General features: G+C 32.8%; 2 protein-coding genes and 1 long non-coding RNA gene across 3 annotated transcripts; 2 read left to right on the top strand and 1 right to left on the bottom strand.

Moving 5' to 3' along the window:
• The first annotated feature begins 665 nt into the window (after window positions 1–665).
• LOC9322532 lies at window positions 666–2,077 on the top strand. The gene has a single exon (XM_021010261.1). The coding sequence runs from the start codon at window positions 1,015–1,017 to the stop codon at window positions 1,855–1,857; it is 843 nt and encodes a 280-aa protein (XP_020865920.1). The 5' UTR covers window positions 666–1,014; the 3' UTR covers window positions 1,858–2,077.
• A 617-nt stretch (window positions 2,078–2,694) lies between these two features.
• LOC9324084 lies at window positions 2,695–4,442 on the bottom strand. Its single transcript, XM_002886419.2, has 2 exons — window positions 3,885–4,442; window positions 2,695–3,734 (listed from the first exon to the last, which is right to left on the bottom strand). Exons 1-2 carry the CDS (start codon window positions 3,996–3,998, stop codon window positions 2,874–2,876), a joined length of 975 nt encoding a protein of 324 aa, XP_002886465.1. The 5' UTR covers window positions 3,999–4,442; the 3' UTR covers window positions 2,695–2,873.
• Window positions 4,443–14,801: 10,359 nt separating this feature from the next.
• LOC9324083 lies at window positions 14,802–16,768 on the top strand. The gene is made up of 2 exons (XR_002333819.1): window positions 14,802–14,960; window positions 16,197–16,768. It is a non-coding gene; the product is annotated as an uncharacterized LOC9324083 (long non-coding RNA).
• The last annotated feature ends 2,003 nt before the right edge of the window (window positions 16,769–18,771 follow it).

Genomic DNA, 18,771 nt, shown 5'->3' with positions numbered 1-18,771 from the left:
TAGTTCACTAGCTTAAATTATGACAAGTAGAATACTTCGCATTTTTATAAATATCAATCAAAAATATAAATAGATATGCGCATCTTTAGAAAACGGTATTTTTTTTTTGTATTGAATATATTTTGTTTTGCTCAAAAAAAAAAAAAGAATATATTTTGTATGATAGTGTTTAAACTTACATTGATTTCGAAATATTTTTGTCATCGACTAAGAGATCCAGATATCATAATTGACTTGAATAGACATTACATGTGAAATTCTATTGTTGAGATAAAAACAAATAGAGTTACAAAGTTGACGTAATTTTAAAAAATGTTATTCGTGTTCTTTTGTGATCCATTTATGATATAAGGACAAGAATCACAAGACTGTACCAAAATAAAAACAATAAAACCCGGCTGTCAATTTTCTTCCTTTTACATTTATTTCCGTCTTGTTTCTCTGCATTACCTTACATAATAAAATCAAAAATCAAAATTTTCATTCTTATAATACTTTTGAAAAACTTAAAATCAAGAAGTCAAAAGTGATATGAAGGAATGCTCACATCGTAGAATCATCTTAAATAAATCAATAACAAAAATTACTGTTGTAAAAATAAAACTATTTGTAAAAAAACTAAGTTGTTTGCAAAAATTTGGACCAAAGATTTTTATTTTTTTTTGCAAATCATTTACCAACTTGCATCTTTAACAAAAAAAATTAATATATATGAAAGTAAAATAAAACTATTTCCTTTCCATTTTTGATACAACTAACTAACAACACAAAAGGAAAAAAAAAAACACAATACCAATAAAAGACAGAATTACCCATTTTAAATATGAACTTTTATTTTAAAATAAAAGGTAATATCGTAATTTACACTCCCAAGTTCCGACGTACACTTTTAATATTCATCATCATCATCGCGCCATGTTACTTTCTTCTTCTGCTTCTGTTTCTTTTCCAAGTTTTTAAAGAGAGAGGGAAAGAAACAAAAAAAACAGAGAGCTTTGGTTCCGGATCTTGATTATGGCAAGCGGGTGGGTCAAATCGTTACAATGCAAATCTAAAGCTTTCGATGATGTTTACAATCCGATTAAAAACCCTAACCCGAATCCGAACCCGAGTCCGAAACATCTCATGTCAAGTTACAGTTGCAGAAGAAGCACACAGAGTCTCAAAGATGTGATCGAAACCAAAAAAACCAAACCAAAACCGAAGAAACCCAAATCAAAACCCGATAAACGAGAACCCGACCCGGTTTTATCTCCTTCAACCCGGATCCGATCAACCGGAGCTCGTGATCGTGACCCGTTTCTACCGACGTTAACGGAGCTCGCGGAAGGTCATCAGTCGCGTAATGTGGTGGAGATTATTTTCCAGACGAGTTGGGGTCCGAAACCGTTTTCGGGTCGGGTAGAAATGATTTTCAAAGTGCAAAACGGGTCTAAGACTTTGACCCGGTTCGAGGAGTATCGTGAAGCTGTGAAAGCTAGGAGCGTGGGGAAAGCACGTGAAGAGAACGCGCGTTCCGTAGCCGACGGGAACGAGACGATGAGGTTTTACTGTTTGGGTCCGAGTTACGGCGGCGGTGGAGGCGCGTGGGGTATTTTAGGAGGAAAAGGCGTTGGCGCGTCGATTTACACGTTCGCCGGAAGTAGTATGGCAAATGAGAAGGCCGGCGGTGGGAAAGGGAGGAAGGCAATGTTGGTTTGTCGGGTGATAGCGGGTCGGGTCACGAAGCAAAACGAGTTAAGGTATGACTCGGATTTGAGGTCACGGTTTGACTCAGTGAGTGGTGACGACGGCGAGTTGCTCGTGTTTGATACACGTGCGGTGTTGCCTTGTTTTCTCATAATCTACCGTTTGTAAAAATTCCCAAAAAAAAAAAAAAACTTATTTTATTTTATTTTTATTTCTAACTTTTGACATTGTAATTTCATTTATCAACACAATTTTCCCCTAATGTTTAGGGATTTTTTATATATTTCCAATGTATAATTGGTAGAAAATTGTGTTGATAAATGGTAATTAATTCTGTAATCGGGATCTCTTTAATAATTAATCAATGCAGTTAAGTGTTAAAAAAAAATGTTAATTAATTTTGTTGACAAGAAAAAATGGTAATTAGTAGATTTTCTTTCTTTCTTTCCCAACTAGTAAAAGATTTTCTTATTAAATGCGGCCGTAAATACTGAATATTTTGTTGCGTTGGCTTTTACAATGCCATTAATAGATTTTATTACATAGTCAATTGTTAGTATTAATTTTTTACGGTTGGGTTTTGATTCTTACATTCAATTTCGTTCCATCTATGGTAAAATATTTGATTCACTAAAATCTCTTTACGTTACTTACACGACTACTTCCTTAAAGTGAAAGCTATAATCGGAAAATTTCAAATTTTGTAGCTTTTTGTTAATATAAATTAAATAATTTCAAAATTTTAACTGAGAGATGAGAGTAGTCCAAAAGAAAGAATAATCAGTGCAAAGTGATTCCCAATAAAAAAAAGCATTTGTAAAAGATGTAAAGTGAAAAAAAAAAAAAAGAGAGACCAAAAGAGTAAAAATTGAAAATGAAATCATGAAACTATGAAGTACATTGGATGCGAAATTGAAGAAATAGCAGAAGCATAATCTTTAGGCCTGTTGATGCCAAAAACAATAATCTTTAGGCCTGTTAGGCCCATTTAGGCCCATGAAATAATTTACGGAATCATCCTAACGAATCTTTAAAGAATTTTAAATAACCAACTAATCTTTGAAGATCATAGACTCAAAAAGTTCCTCTAACTTCAATCAATCATTTTGATAACTGCTATGTGTTAAAGCTAAACAAATGGAGCTAGAGCAATGTCTATAAAACCGCAAACACCGGGAATTTTGTCATCCGGATTGTCTCCTCATTTTACCTACATACCTTTGAGTCAAACCTTTGTTGTTTCTCCGGTTTGGTCTACATTTTCCATCTTTAGTATTCTTCCCCTGCATCTTCTTGTAATCTCTCGATCTCAAAATAGTCTCTAAGAGGTTTATATCTTCTCGGATCTCATGTCTAGAGAGCGATACAAGTTCCAGGAGTATCTCTTTTTGGAAATTCTTCATTCTCCTCCCTCTTCTCAGCTTGACTCCAAACTCTTTCTTGTTACTGAAGTTATCTATGGCCTTTGATGATACACAACAGAGCTCTTCAGGGATAGTTTCTCTTATTCCTAAAGTGTGTAGCTCAAATGAATCGCAAGATCGACCCGGTTCTTGGACACCCATCTTGTGATTATTAAGAATTTCTTGATCCTGACTTTGATTGAGAGTAACCGCTGAAATGTGGACTAAACATTCAGCTGCCATTTGAATTACTTCACACGAATCTTCACCTTCAATCTTTGAACTGTTTTCTGCGGTGCAACATGAAGCTGGAGATGCTGCCCAATCTTTTTCATGGACACCATTTAAACCGCATTGATAGTCATTGGAAACCGGCTCATAAGCCGGGGATTTATTAAGATCCAGCAAACCTGATCCATCTGAGATATTCACTTTCTCACTTTTCTTGCCAAACATATTTGTGCCATATGCTTCAATCCATATGGTATCTTGGGAACAACCAATGCTGTGGAATTCTCGGCATTCGACGCTTTCATGATTTTCGAGAAGTAAAAGATCACAATCTTTCATCAGTGGATTAAGGCAGTTTCTATTCACCTGCTCAATACCCGAAACAAAGCTTTCGCCTTTCGCGGTATACACCTGAAAATGAAAGCTGATGAACATGTATTTTTGCTATTTTAAATTAAGAACAAAAGCAACAAGCATCAAAGGGAACAAAAAGATTAAAAATATTATATGGTATTCAATTTTCTTTAAGAAACTGATCAAATACGAGTTTAAAATCTTTACCTGCTGCCCAAAAAGAGTTACCATTCTGATTTGATTCTTCTTAGAACTTTCTTCATACGATTCAAAACGTTTCTTACACGAAATATCGTCGTTGGACAAACCGTGGAGATACATTACAACACTTCTTGTCTTATTTACTCCATGGCACGCCCCTCTATCAAATGCAATCAAAGATGGATACTCAAAACATCAACTAAATCGTAAGAATTGTGACAATGCCACATAAATTCAAACAGAGAATCAAGCTTAAACCCGAGATTCGGTCCTTTACAGATTCCAAATGACTTAATTTACAAAAGAAAACTAGCTATTAAAATGCATACACATAATCTTTAGCTGCATAACTTCTAACATGAAAAATATAAATAACTATGAATGGTGTTGAACAGAACCAATATCAAAAAATTATAATCAAATAACAATTTTGACGAAGACTTATTATCAGGTGATTTTAGAAGTAACCAAAACCATCAATCATTGTTGAAAAGTCTATTTACTCAGATTTTCAAAGGTTCTCAATCCAAAAATCTTTGCAAAACCTTCCTCATTGATCATTCACATAGATTGACAGAGAGATTTAATTTTTCTTATTATGCCTCTATGCTAAACATGCAACTTTCATGACACTAACAAAACAAAATGATTTTGATCATTAAGTAGTAATTTTATCGGAGATTTCTATGATGATTAACCACAAATATCCACAAAAGAAGTAATCTTAGAAAGACAAGAGATTCATGGTTAGAGATGTAATCAACACATATGTATCAGACTCAGGTCTATATGTATAGGTTATACGAGTTACAGAAGAAATCTTACCATCAGGAGCGAGAAGTGATTCTCTTTATTTTTTTTAGAGAGAGAGAGATTGAGGATTAGTGGTTATTTTTGTGTTAGTGGGCAAATTTAGCAAATATTTTTTTATGTTAGATATGTAATATGTTCACTTCGATCGTTTCTATCCTTTTTCATTTTTTATAACTCGAAGATATACTGGCGAAAAAAAAAAAAAAACTCAAAGACATACTTCAATAGTTCAATTGATCAATTCATAAGAATACGAACCATACAATGGTTTCTCCATTTCGGTCAATGCTATAAGCAAAACACTTTCTTATTTCTATTAAAACAAAAATATTTTAGGTTGTAGATTCCTAGATTTGTATTTCCATAATTCAGTTGTTTTTTCTTGTTCACACTGATTATATATTCCCTTCTGTAATTGGACTCAGAGAAAACTTGAATTATTTATATTAAATTTTGGAAATTTAGGTAGAGCGAGCAAATGGTTATGGTAACAAAGAAATCTAATTACCAAATAATAGATTTTTATAACCTATATATAAGGCAAGAAGTGAGGCCGGTTTATGGGCTCTGCTGACGGCACAAGGCCAAATGTTTTTCTTCTTATCAACTTCATTAGCTTATAAAGGCCTCAAATTTATATTTTATTTTCACAAGGCCCATTCAAAATGCTTATTTGAGAGAGAGAGCAAAATTCATCTATGCTCGGTCGATGTAGTAGGAATTGTTATAATAATTACTTTATTTTATGGTGTATATAAATATAAATAATGGAGAAAGAATTTATACCCGCAGAAGGATCGGGATACTGAAAATAAAGAGATGAGAGGAGGAGAGAGATTTCTTATAACTTCTTATTGTTGAAGTATGAATTGTGATTTACAACGAACGAATTCGTTCGTTTATATAGGCAGAAAAAAGTAAATTACTATGCATGCATAGTGACGGTGGGCTCCACACAAATTATATATTACTCGTAATATTCTTCGCGTGTAGCGTCTATTGTTGACGCTTGATATTGTTGATATTTTCTTTTTTGACTTTTGTAATACTCCCCCTTGGAGGCCAGTGTCACTATGTCTCTTGCGTAATATCTTCTGTTGTCTCGTTAAAAACCTTTCTAGGAAAACCCGGTGGGAAAAACCATAGTAGGTAAAAAGAGTACAACCGCGCAAGCTCCCCCTCGAATGATCAGGATCATAACTTACAAGTCTTGTTGACGACGCATTCCAATGTTATGAACATGTTTCCTGAATATAGAGGTGGGTAATGATTTCGTGAAGAGATCCGCAGAATTCTCGGATGATCGGACATATCTTACTTCAATGTCTTTATTCTTCACGAGCTCTTGGGTGTATGAAAAGAACTTTGGAGGGATATGTTTGGTTCTATCGCTTTTGATATATCCTTCCTTTGTCTGAGCAACACATGCAGCATTGTCTTCATACAAGATAGTTGGCTCCGTATTCAGACGAATTCCACTACTCGTTTGAATGTGTCGACTTATTGATCGTAGCCACACACATTCTCTACTCGCTTCATGGAGTGCGATGATTTCAGCATGATTTGAAGAAGTAGCTACAAGTGTCTGCTTCTGAGAACGCCATGATATAGCAGTACCTCCAATCGTGAATACGTATCCTGTTTGGGATCGAGCTTTGTGTGGATCTGATAAATATCCTGCATCTGCAAAACCAATCATTTGACCATTTATATTTTTAGGATAAAATAACCCTAAATCAGTAGTCCCTTGAAGATAACGAAAGACATGTTTAATTCCGTTCCATTGTCTTCGTGTAGGAGATGAACTAAATCTAGCCAAAAGATTGACTGAAAATGATATATCAGGTCGAGTGCAATTTGCAAGATACATAAGAGCTCCAATTGCACTTAGATACGGTACTTCAGGACCGAGTATCTCTTCATTCTCCTCATGCGGTCGAAATGGATCACTCTCAACGTTAAGTGATCTAACGACCATAGGAGTACTCAGAGGAGTTGCCTTATCCATGTTGAATCGTTTTAGCACTCTTTTAGTATACGTGGATTGGTGCACAAATATACCCTTTTGGGAATGTTCAATTTGTAGGCCAAGACAAAACTTTGTTTGTCCGAGATCTTTCATCTCGAATTCCCCTTTTAAATAGTTTGTTGCTTTCTGTATTTCATCTTGAGTCCCAATTATATTTAGATCATCAACATATACCGCGATTATCACAAATCCGGATTTTGTTTTCTTGATGAAAACACATGGGCATATAGGATCGTTCACGTATCCTTCTTTCGTTAAATGTTCACTGAGACGATTATACCACATTCGCCCAGATTGCTTTAACCCATATAATAATCTTTGCAACTTTATTGCACATAACTCTTTGGGTTTAGATTTCAATGCTTCTGGCATATTAAACCCGTCGGGAACTCTCATATAGATATCTGTATCTAATGATCCATACAAATATGCTGTAACAACATCCATGAGACGCATTTCTAAATTTTTATCAGCCGCTAGACTCATCAAGAATCTAAACGTTATTGCATCCATAACGGGGGAATATGTTTCCTCATAATCAATCCCGGGTCTTTGAGAAAATCCTTGAGCTACGAGACGAGCCTTGTATCTCGTAATCTCATTTTCCTCATTTCGTTTTCTAACGAAAACCCACTTGTATCCAACCGGTCTCACATCTTCAGGTGTGAGTACGATAGGTCCGAATACATTTCGCTTATTGAGCGAATCAAGTTCGACTTGTATTGCATCTTTCCATTTTATCCAGTCATGTCTCTTTTGACATTCATATACCGACTTTGGTTCTGGATCCTCGTTTTCCTCATTAATTTCCTTTGACAAAAGGTATGAGAAAACGTCATCAACTTCATCCATTTTATTTCGATCCCAGATCTTTCCATTATGGATATAGTTGATAGAAATCTCATGATTTCCTTCAGGCTCATGATGCTCATCATTGTCATTAGACTCATGATTTGTTTCTTCCAAAATGCTTTCTGCTATTTTGGGAATATCATGCTTTTCAACTTCCTTTCGTTTTCTAGGATTTTTATCCTTAGCACCAACTGGTCTACCACGTTTCAAGCGTGTTTTAGACTCACGTGTATCATCTGCTTTTCCACTTTCTTGTGGAATTTCAATTCGAGCAGGGACATTTGCAGCTGGTATATATGATTTAGTTACCGTTTTGGTATCTGCAAAAGCATCGGGAAGTTGATTTGCTATACTTTGCAAATGCACAATTCGTCGAACTTCTATTTCTGACTGTTTTGTAGGAGGATCAAGGTGTAACAGGGATGGTACACACCATTTGATTTCTTTCCCTACTTGCTTATTTTCTCCCCCTAGAACCGGGAATACTTTCTCATCAAAGTGACAATCGGCAAATCGTGCCGTAAAGACATCACTAGTCTGCGGTTCTAGGTATCTTATAATTGATGGAGAATCACAGCCAATATATATTCCCAACCTTCTTTGTGGTCCCATCTTTGTACGTTGTGGTGGTGCTATAGGCACATACACTGCACAACCAAAAATTCTTAGATGGGATATATTTGGTTCTCGACCAAATGCTAACTGTAGTGGGGAGTATTTATGGTATGCACTTGGTCTTATCCGAATGAGTGCTTCTGCATGCAAAATGGCATGTCCCCATACAGAGGTTGGAAGTTTTGATCTCATGATCAATGGTCTTGCAATCAATTGCAGACGTTTAATTAATGATTCCGCCAAGCCATTTTGTGTATGAACATGAGCTACAGGATGTTCAACTTCAATTCCTGTTACCATACAATAATCATTGAATGCTTGGGATGTGAATTCACCAGCGTTGTCTAGTCTAACTCTCTTAATAGGGTAATCAGAAAACTGAGCTTTTAATTTGATTATTTGAGTTAGAAATCTCGCAAATGCAATATTTCGAGATGATAATAGACAAACATGTGACCATCTGCTGGATGCGTCAATTAATACCATGAAATAGTGGAATGGTCCACATGGTGGATGTATTGGTCCACAAATATCTCCTTGAATTCGTTCAAGGAATTTTGGTGATTCTTTATCAATTTTGGCTGGCGATGGCCTTATGATAAGTTTTCCAAGAGAACATGCAGCACATGTCTTTTTATTCCCATGATATATCTCCTGGATTTTCAATGGGTGTCCATGTGAGCTCTCTATGATTTTTCGCATCATCGAGGTGCCTGGATGACCGAGGCGATCATGCCATAATGTGAAATCTTCTGGATTTCTTTTAATCACTAGATGCGATTCGATTGCACTTATATGAGTATAATGCAATCCTGAAGGAAGTTTTGGAAATTTTTCCAATATAAGCCTTTTTCCCGATTTATCAGAAGTTATGTACATATACTTCTTTTCATTCTCAGTTGCAGACTGAGTATCATATCCTTGAAGGTATATGTCTTTGAAACTCAACAAATTCCTTTTAGATTTTGGAGAATACAAGGCATTTTTTATGGAAAACTTGGTTCCATTAGGCAACATAAAGTTGGCCATACCAGTTCCTTCAATCACGTCTACAGGACCTGATATTGTATTGACAATCATGTTTGTCAGTTTTAAGTTAGAGAAATATCTTTTGTCCTTTAGAATAGTGTGTGTTGTCCCACTATCTGGTATGCAAATTTCTTGAGCCATTTCCTTGGAAATTGTTTCATCCATTTCTGTGATTAAGATAAACATCAATAAAAAGAAAGTAAATTTTATTCATGAAAGGAAAACACACAATAATTATATATTAAATTGTTGTTAAAACAACATTATTTTTCAAAATAACAAAAGCATAATATTATATATATGGCATAACTAGAGACTATTTCAGCAGTCTCAATACAAGCTCTTTAGTTAACCGCATGAGCGGTCTAATCCAAATCATTTGCAAAGGAGGGAGAATCGAGATACGATGTATCCTCGAAGTTTTCTGCTAAATTGACTTCTTTCCCTTTTCCTTTCGTGGAATTCATGTACAACTTACAAAGATGTGGAGGAGTTCGACACGTACGGGCCCAATGTCCCTTAGATCCACATCTATAACACACATTCTCACTCTTCTGGGTGGAATTTTCTTGGTGTTCCTTCCCTTTTGAATCATTTTGAGGACGAACCCATTTGAACGACCTCCTTCCACGTGAGTTGTAATTTCTTCCACGCCCACGATTAAAACGACCACCACGACCCCGATATGATTGATTCCCTTTCTCGGGATAGTTTACATCCTTTTTCTCCGGATTTTTTACATCCGTTGCATTCACTTCAGGGAATGCTTTGGTTCCTGCAGGCCGAGCATTGTGGTTTTTGATGAGAAGTTCATTATTCTTCTCTGCTATCATAAGCGCCACAATCAGCTCGGAAAACATTTTGTACTTGCAGTTCCTGTATTGTTCTGCAAGAACATAGTGCTCCTTATGGAATGTAAGGTAGGTTTTATTGAGCATTTCGTCTTCGCTCACTTTCTTACCACAGTATTCCAACTGAGCCACGATTCTTAACATGGTAGAATTATACTGTGCTACCTTGTTAAAATCTAGGAACCTCAAATTTGCCCATTCGTCAAGGGCATGTGGGAGAGTTATTGCTTTCTGGTTGTCAAACCTATTTTTTAAAGCTTTCCACAACTCCACGGGGTCTTTTACATTTGCATAATCATGCATCAGATTTTCATCTAGATGCTTTCTTAGAAAAATTATCGCCTTTGCCTTTTCATTGGCAGGTGATTCATTTTTCTCTTTTATCGTCTCCAATAGATTCTGCGAATCTAAATGAAGTTCCACATCAGTGGTCCATGCTATGTAATTTGCTCCAGTGATTTGAAGCGCTTGGATCTTAAGCTTTTCAATGTTTGCCATTTGTTTTCTAAAATAAAAACATGGAATATTATTAGAAATCTTTATTTAATTTATTTTAAAACATATTTAAAATAAACCGTTTACATTAATAATGCAAGCGATTACAAAAAGAAAAAGCGTACAAACAAATAAACTAATGTTCAAACGAAATTCTTGCGGAGTAAAATCTACAACGCAAAGATTATAAATACACATAATAATGATTCCAAAAACAAATATTAAGAATAATCGAAACATTCTTCAAAACTTCAAAACTTCAAAATTCTTCTTCTTTTTTTCGGAGAGAGTTTTTAGAGAGATGAAAAAATTTTGTTTTGATGAAATGAATGAGAAAATAAGTGTATTTATAGATTGAAAAATACTATTCCTAGCCGTTGGAAAGATTTGAAATTTTTGAAAAAATTTTGAAATTTTTCTTTGAGACCGTTGGCGAAAAAGATTTAAACAAAAATTAATCTGAAAAATTAGAGATCAATCAGATAAAAATTATCGATTCAAATAAAAATATTTATACAGGTGAATAAACCATAATATAAACAAATAATTCACAGTGATATTATGGTGACGAATTATCCACATAGAAACAGTAAATATATATGTGGCGGCTCAGCCGACCGATAGCAGAAATAAATATTTAAAGCAGTGCATAAAATTAAGGCGGCTCAGCCGACCGGCAACAGAAATAAATATTTAAAGCAGTGCATAAAATTAAGGCGGCTCAGCCGACCGGTAGCAGAAATAAATATTTAAAGCAGTGAATAAAATTTCAGGTGGCTCAGCCAACCATTAACAGAAAATAATTAATTATGGTGCATGAAGTAATTTCAGGTGGCTCAGCCAACCATATAGTTTCTTTTATTTATTTATATAATTTTCTTTTCTCCCTTTTTTTTTTTCTCATATTTTTTATTTTAACGAGGCGACATATTGCCCGGTATAATACCGTATTTTTTTTTCAGCGATCATAGAGTGATCGTGCTAATAACGTGTTATAATAATTACTTTATTTTATGGTGTATATAAATATAAATAATGGAGAAAGAATTTATACCCGCAGAAGGATCGGGATACTGAAAATAAAGAGATGAGAGGAGGAGAGAGATTTCTTATAACTTCTTATTGTTGAAGTATGAATTGTGATTTATAACGAACGAATTCGTTCGTTTATATAGGCAGAAAAAAATAAATTACTATGCATGCATAGTGACGGTGGGCTCCACACAAATTATATATTACTCGTAATATTCTTCGCGTGTAGCGTCTATTGTTGACGCTTGAATTATTTATATTAAATTTTGGAAATTTAGGTAGAGCGAGCAAATGGTTATGGTAACAAAGAAATCTAATTACCAAATAATAGATTTTTATAACCTATATATAAGGCAAGAAGTGAGGCCGGTTTATGGGCTCTGCTGACGGCACAAGGCCAAATGTTTTTCTTCTTATCAACTTCATTAGCTTATAAAGGCCTCAAATTTATATTTTATTTTCACAAGGCCCATTCAAAATGCTTATTTGAGAGAGAGAGCAAAATTCATCTATGCTCGGTCGATGTAGTAGGAATAAGTTATTCAAGTAGTACTCCTCTTTTGTGTGTTGTGATTCCCTTTTTTATTGTTACCCTAACTAGGATTGGACCCGCGGTCCACCGCGAGAGAATATTGTTTTACATACGTTGCGTTTAATATTGTGTGTTTTTTTTAGTAGAACGAATCGTGTAGTATACTTATAAGTATTCATAATAACGAATTGTAGAGAAAATGTAAAATTGTTTATAAATATACCCATCGTATTAATTATGATTTACAAAATAGAATTTTGTTTTTTAAAATTCTAAAATTAGACGATTCATGGGAATTAGAGCAGTCAAAATAGGTCAAAAACTGCGGGTCGAGCCCACATCATCTCACTATGGGGCAGATTTGGGAAAATATATTAAACCCGCAAATAAGCGGGCCACATAGATTAATTCGCAGTGGGTCATAGGTTTAATCGGTTTTTATCTGCGGGTTGGCGGATCAGCCCGCATATTAGTATTTATTGATAAAATTATAATTTATTCAACATGTGGTAATTTAAACAAAATTTTAATAGTATTTTTATTTTAGTAGTATTTTAAATTTTGGTTACTTTAAAATTATTTAAACAAAATCCATGGACAATCCCGCAAATCCGCATACATTCGCGGGACGGGTTTGTATTTCATATATGTTATCCGCGGGTCGTGCGGACCGACTAACACAAGTCAAAATATTTTTTGTCTATCGCAAAACGGACTTAACGGGACGAATCAACTCACTTTGACAGTTCTAATGGGAATATTATTTAGTCATACAACAAAATGAAGTTTGGACATAGTAATAATAGAATATGTATCTTATTTGTTAGATGAGAGATTGAAAGATGAAGTATAATGATTAAAAATTAATTATTATTTTTCATGATTCACAAAATTTAATAAATACTTATCATCTTGTTGAATAATTCTAAAATCATATTCAATAAATCTTTATAAATTGAAAATTAAACTTCTTTGGTAAGCTATAGGTATGAAAATATCATAATTTCGATTTAATCTAATTAAATTAAAATTAGTTACATGGATTTCATATCTATTTAATTTACACGACCAAAATAAAAATATCTATTTAATTTATACGACCAAAATAAAAATATCAATTTAATTTATAAAACAGATGGGTTATTTGTGAAAAATTTTCTAGAAATCTTTAGAAGTAAATAAAATATCTTTCAATTAATGATAATTGGCTAAAATGAGCGAAATTAATTACAAAAACGTTGATTGTTATGGAATTAGTCCCAAAAATATATGAACAAATTTATTATACGTAATTAATGTATAATATTGTTCGGAATATGCTTTTATTATTAGTTACCATAAGTACAATCAGATTTTATTTGATTTCCATAAATATTTGATTTTATTTCTATTTTTCATTTTTAATTCGAATTTATATTCCAAAAAAATTTCAAAGATCCGATTTCAGAATTTCGGGTCAATTTTCTGATTTTAACCCGACCCATTTTCATTTGTACTGACTAACAGGTCAGAATTTGAATATCTATATTCAATTTCATACATTTCTTTTTTGAAAATGTTTAATTTTATATAATACAATAAAATTTTAAATATTTCAATTTGGAAAATTTAAAAATATTTTTGCTTGATATTTTTTTTTAAATTATCATCAATATTTAATATGTCAAAAATTTAAAAATTACAGCTACTCGAATTTGGTTTTCCAAAACCAATATATTTAAAAATATTACAATAGTTGGCGGGTTAAAGATAATGTATTAGAGCAACTCCAACGTTCAAAATCCTTATCAGTTTCTTAAAAACAATATTTTAATTATTTTAATAGAATTAATTTATTTTTTTATATTTTTGATCATAAATAACAAAATTGACAAGTTATATCATGCCATCTGTCACTTGAGTTTCTCAACCTCTTTCCACAAATCCTTGTTTTAGAACTTTGTCTCTTTCTCTTTCATCCATTTCTATTACTTTTTATTATTTAAAATCCAAGAAACCTACTAAAATACCCCCGTTGGGGTTGCTCTTATATCATTAAATGAGTTATGATTCTTATAACAATTTGAATATATATTTTTTATTTCATAAAATTTGTTTTTGAAATTAATAATTTTATATAATACAATAAAATTTTAAAATATTCTAATTTGGAACATTTAAAAATAGTTTAACTTAATCTTTTAAAGAATATCATAAATATTTAATAATTAAAAAAGATCAAAGTAAGAAATACGCTAATTTGATTTTTTAAACAGATATATTTAAAATATTTGTAGCAGGCATGAGATTAAATGTAATGTATTATATGATAATAAGAGATGATCTTTATAACTGAAAGCATGTTAAGATTATATGATGAGATGTGTTAAATAAAGTTTGACACTTCTAAATATTTGAAAATTTGATTCTGTAAGCAATTTTGAAAATAACGAATGATGGATTTTGTACGCATTTTTTTTATTAGAATTCTAAAATGAAAATATAGACTTTATGCATGAGTTGAATTTGACATATCCGATTATGCGAATATTTGCTAAATTCCGTAATTAGCTCAAAAAAAAATGTAGGGCAATTAACAAAAATGGCTCCAAAAAAATTTTTTCTTCCAAAAATAGCACATAAAAGTTTTAATTAAACATTAATTAAAATAAAAAATAAAAAATTTGAGAAAGAGACTAACCTCATTCTCGCCTCCGTCGCACCCAAAAGTCTCGCCGACCTTCTCTCATCTTCTCTTTGTCGCACCCAATTTGAAAAAGAGACTTCTCTCCGTCGCACCCAACGATCTCTGGCCTTCCCGATCTCGACGACCAACGACCAACGTACTTGGTGTGGTACGTAATGATCTCTCTGTGATCTGTGTTATCTCCTAGCCTTTTGACTTTTGTTCTTGGTTAGTTTCTTGATGAAATTTGGAATTTTTTTGCTTCGATCTCTTCTTAAAGGAGTATCATGTCTATGTTCAATTGAAATTATTGTTCATCTGTTTGTGATGAAATGAAATCGGAAACTTTTGACACATTCACTGCTCAATGTTTCTATTTTGTCTCCAATGATTATGTTAGTTTGTCAACAAAAACTATCTCCACGAAACCTGTCTGATATTTTCTCTTCGTTCTGTTTTCCATTTATGTGAATATTTTACTGTTTCAGCTTTTGTTGTTTTAAGGCTGTCAAATTACGTTTGGTTTGTTTATCACCTCCTGCTTAATCTGAATTTAAGAATCAAATTGGGATTTCAAATACTCTTCGTTTTTTTTTTGTGGTTTCTTGTAACAAGAAGGCAAATGTGTTTGAAATAATTGAGGTTTTAGGTGGGTAATTGTTAGCTAAACTGCGTATACTTACTGATTTGATGATGCTTATGGATTGAAAGTGATCTTTCTTCAATTTTCGTTTGTTGGTGAATGATAAGATGTTATCTAGAATGGTACAGATGGTTCGTGTATATGGTTGTGTTTTTTGTATGAGTCTGCAACACAAATTGATTAGAGATTCATCTATTTAAGGCTCTCTTTTGTTAACCTTAGCTTCTCTTAGATAGCTTGTGAATCGTAGTTTGCATCAGATTAGTTCATCACTTTTACTTGTTTCTGTGTTGTCATTGTCTGTTATCTTTGTTTGATAGAGTTGTTTTAGTTTGCATTCTAGAATGGAGATATACGTCTTTGTTGATTTCTTTTTGGTTTTGTGGTTTTGACTTTGGTGTTGTGTATTAATTTGTTTCATTGATTCTCACAATGTGATTCTGGTTTCATTGCTCACTAAGGATTTATAGTAATCCGGGAAGGTTTTCTTGATTCGGAAAGAACTTATAGTAATTCGGGAAGGTCTTCCTAAATATGATGTTGGTGATATAACTATTGAAAATTCATGAAAACTTTCTTAAAAACTTATTTAGACTAATTCGGGAAAGAATTATAGTAATTCAGGATGGTCTTCCTGAGGATTTATAGTAATTCGGGATGGTCTTCCTAAATATGATGTTAGTGATATAACTATTGAAAATTCATGAAGACTTCCCTAAAAACTTATTTACTAATATCTTCAACATTCTATATTTTGTGCAGCTAAATGTAATTTGCATCTTATCTTCAATACCAGATGATCTTGAAGATACAGTCTCATCAGAAGACGAAAATGATCTAGAAATGAGTTTGCTAGTCGACCTTCTGTGCAAAGGCTACAAAATGAAAGCTGAAGATTGGAGAAGAGGATCACTTGAAGTTGTAGTTGTGATGGAAGAAGTTACTATGAAATCTTATTTGTTCTTTAACAAGGAGGCAGTGAGACCATCTTCTTTAGGCGAGTCAGTTATGGAGAAGCTTGACAAGCTACACAAGCTAGTTGAAGATGAGTTCAAATCAACAAATAAACGCTTATCAAATCCTTCCTCTAGAAATTTAGGAAGGATTTCTCGAATTTCAGGAAGGCCTTCATTAGAAAAAAGTATACACACACCCTCACAAGGAATTGAACCCAAGGCATTGGTTTTTGTACTAGAGCAGGTAACCAATAAGCCAAGCTATTCATTCAAAGATAGCATAGAAATAAATGTATATAAACATGAAATAATTTAGGAAGAACTCTTTGAGATTTCGGTAGACCTTCTTAAAATTGGGACATTGATGAGTTTGTGATACATTATCCCTCACTAATAGAGTAACATGTGATATATTTTGACAAAACATAAATAAAGAGATTCAAAAAGACATTTTAAAAAATTTAGGAAGGATTTCAGAATGTTTAGAAAGCCGTCATTGAAGTTTATGAAAGTCTACCTAGATTTCTGAAAACAACCTCTATGTGGCCAACTTTGGATTTGTAATTTGTATGTACATTACCCCTCACTGATGGAGTAATCTTTGATACATTACAAACCATAAATAAAGAGACTCAAAAACACATTTATAAAATTTAGGAAGGATTTCATAATGTTTAGAAAGACATCCTTGAAGTTTAGGAAGGTCTACCTAAATTTCTGAAACCAACATCTATGTAGCCAACTTTGGATTTGTAATTTGTATGACAATAGAAAAACTCTTGACGAAGCATTAGCTGCAGATTCTACCTATGTAAAGCATGTAAACTACAAGCCGAAGAAGCCGACGATCAAAATCTATGACGACGACGAACTTCTCTTACTCTTAACAAATATCTTCTTCAACAATCTATTTGATCTCAAAACTATTTCCACACAGCTTCAGCTTCCACAAAACGATAATGGTTCAGATTTGGTATTTACCAAAGCAGGAACAAGACTCTCATCATGTATACTCAGCATTTTCCTCTTTAAGAGCAGCTCCACGCATTTCACATAATCCAAGAGCTAATCTTTCTGCATTTTCTTTAGACATGAAAGAAGATAGTGCATGTTGATTGTCTTGTGTCATTGGTGTCCCATTTACCATCCTATACTAGGATCGGACCCGCGGTCCACCGCGGGAAAATATTGGTTTACATACGTTGCGTTTAATATTGTGTGTGTTTTTTAGTAGAACGAATCGTGTAGTATACTTATAAATATTCATAATAACGAATTGTAGAGAAAATGTAAAATTGTTTATAAATATACCCATCGTATTAATTATGATTTACAAAACATTCTCCCACATCATCTCACTATGGGGCAGATTTGGAAAAATATATTAAACCCGCAAATAAGCGGGCCACATGGATTAATTCACAGTGTCATAGGTTTAATCGGTTTTCATCCGCGGGTTGGCAGATCAGCCCGCATATTAGTATTTATTGATAAAATTATAATTTATTCAACATGTGGTAATTTAAACAAACTTTTAATAGTATTTTTATTTATTTATTTATTTTAGTAGTATTTTAAATTTTGGTTACTTTAAAATTATTTAAACAAAATCCATGGACAATCCCGCAAATCCGCATACATTCGCGGGATGGGTTTGTATTTCATATATGCTACCCGCGGGTCGTGCGGACCGACTAACTACAAGTCAAAATATTTTTTGTCTATCGCAAAACGGACTTAACGGGACGAATCAACTCGCTTTGACAGTTCTAATGGGAATATTATTTAGTCATACAACAAAATGAAGTTTGGACATAGTAATAATAGAATATGTATCTTATTTGTTAGATGAGAGATTGAAAGATAAAGTATAATGACTAAAAATTAATTATTATTTTTCATGATTCACAAAATTTAATAAATACTTATCATCTTTTTGAATAATTCTAAAATCATATTCAATAAATCTTTATAAATTGAAAATTAAACTTTTTTGGTAAGCTATAAGTATGAAAATATTATAATTTCGATTTAATCTAATTAAATTAAAATTAGTTACATGGATTTTATATCTATTTAATTTACACGACCAAAATAAAAATATCAATTTAATTTATAAAACAGATGGGTTATTTGTGATAAATTTTCTAGAAATCTTTAGAAGCAAATAAAATATCTTTCAACTAATGATAATTGGCTAAAATGAGCGAAATTAATGACAAAAACGTTGTTATGGAATTAGTCCCAAAAATATATGAACAAATTTATTATACGTAATTAATGTATAATATTGTTCGGAATATGCTTTTATTATTAGTTACCATAAGTACAATCAGATTTTATTTGATTTCCATAAATATTTGATTTTATTTCGATTTTTC

The sequence above is a fragment of the Arabidopsis lyrata genome, assembly GCF_000004255.2.
Source record: "Arabidopsis lyrata subsp. lyrata unplaced genomic scaffold ARALYscaffold_2, whole genome shotgun sequence".
Taxonomy (NCBI): Eukaryota; Viridiplantae; Streptophyta; class Magnoliopsida; order Brassicales; family Brassicaceae; genus Arabidopsis; species Arabidopsis lyrata.
This window is presented reverse-complemented; position numbering and strand designations above follow the sequence as displayed.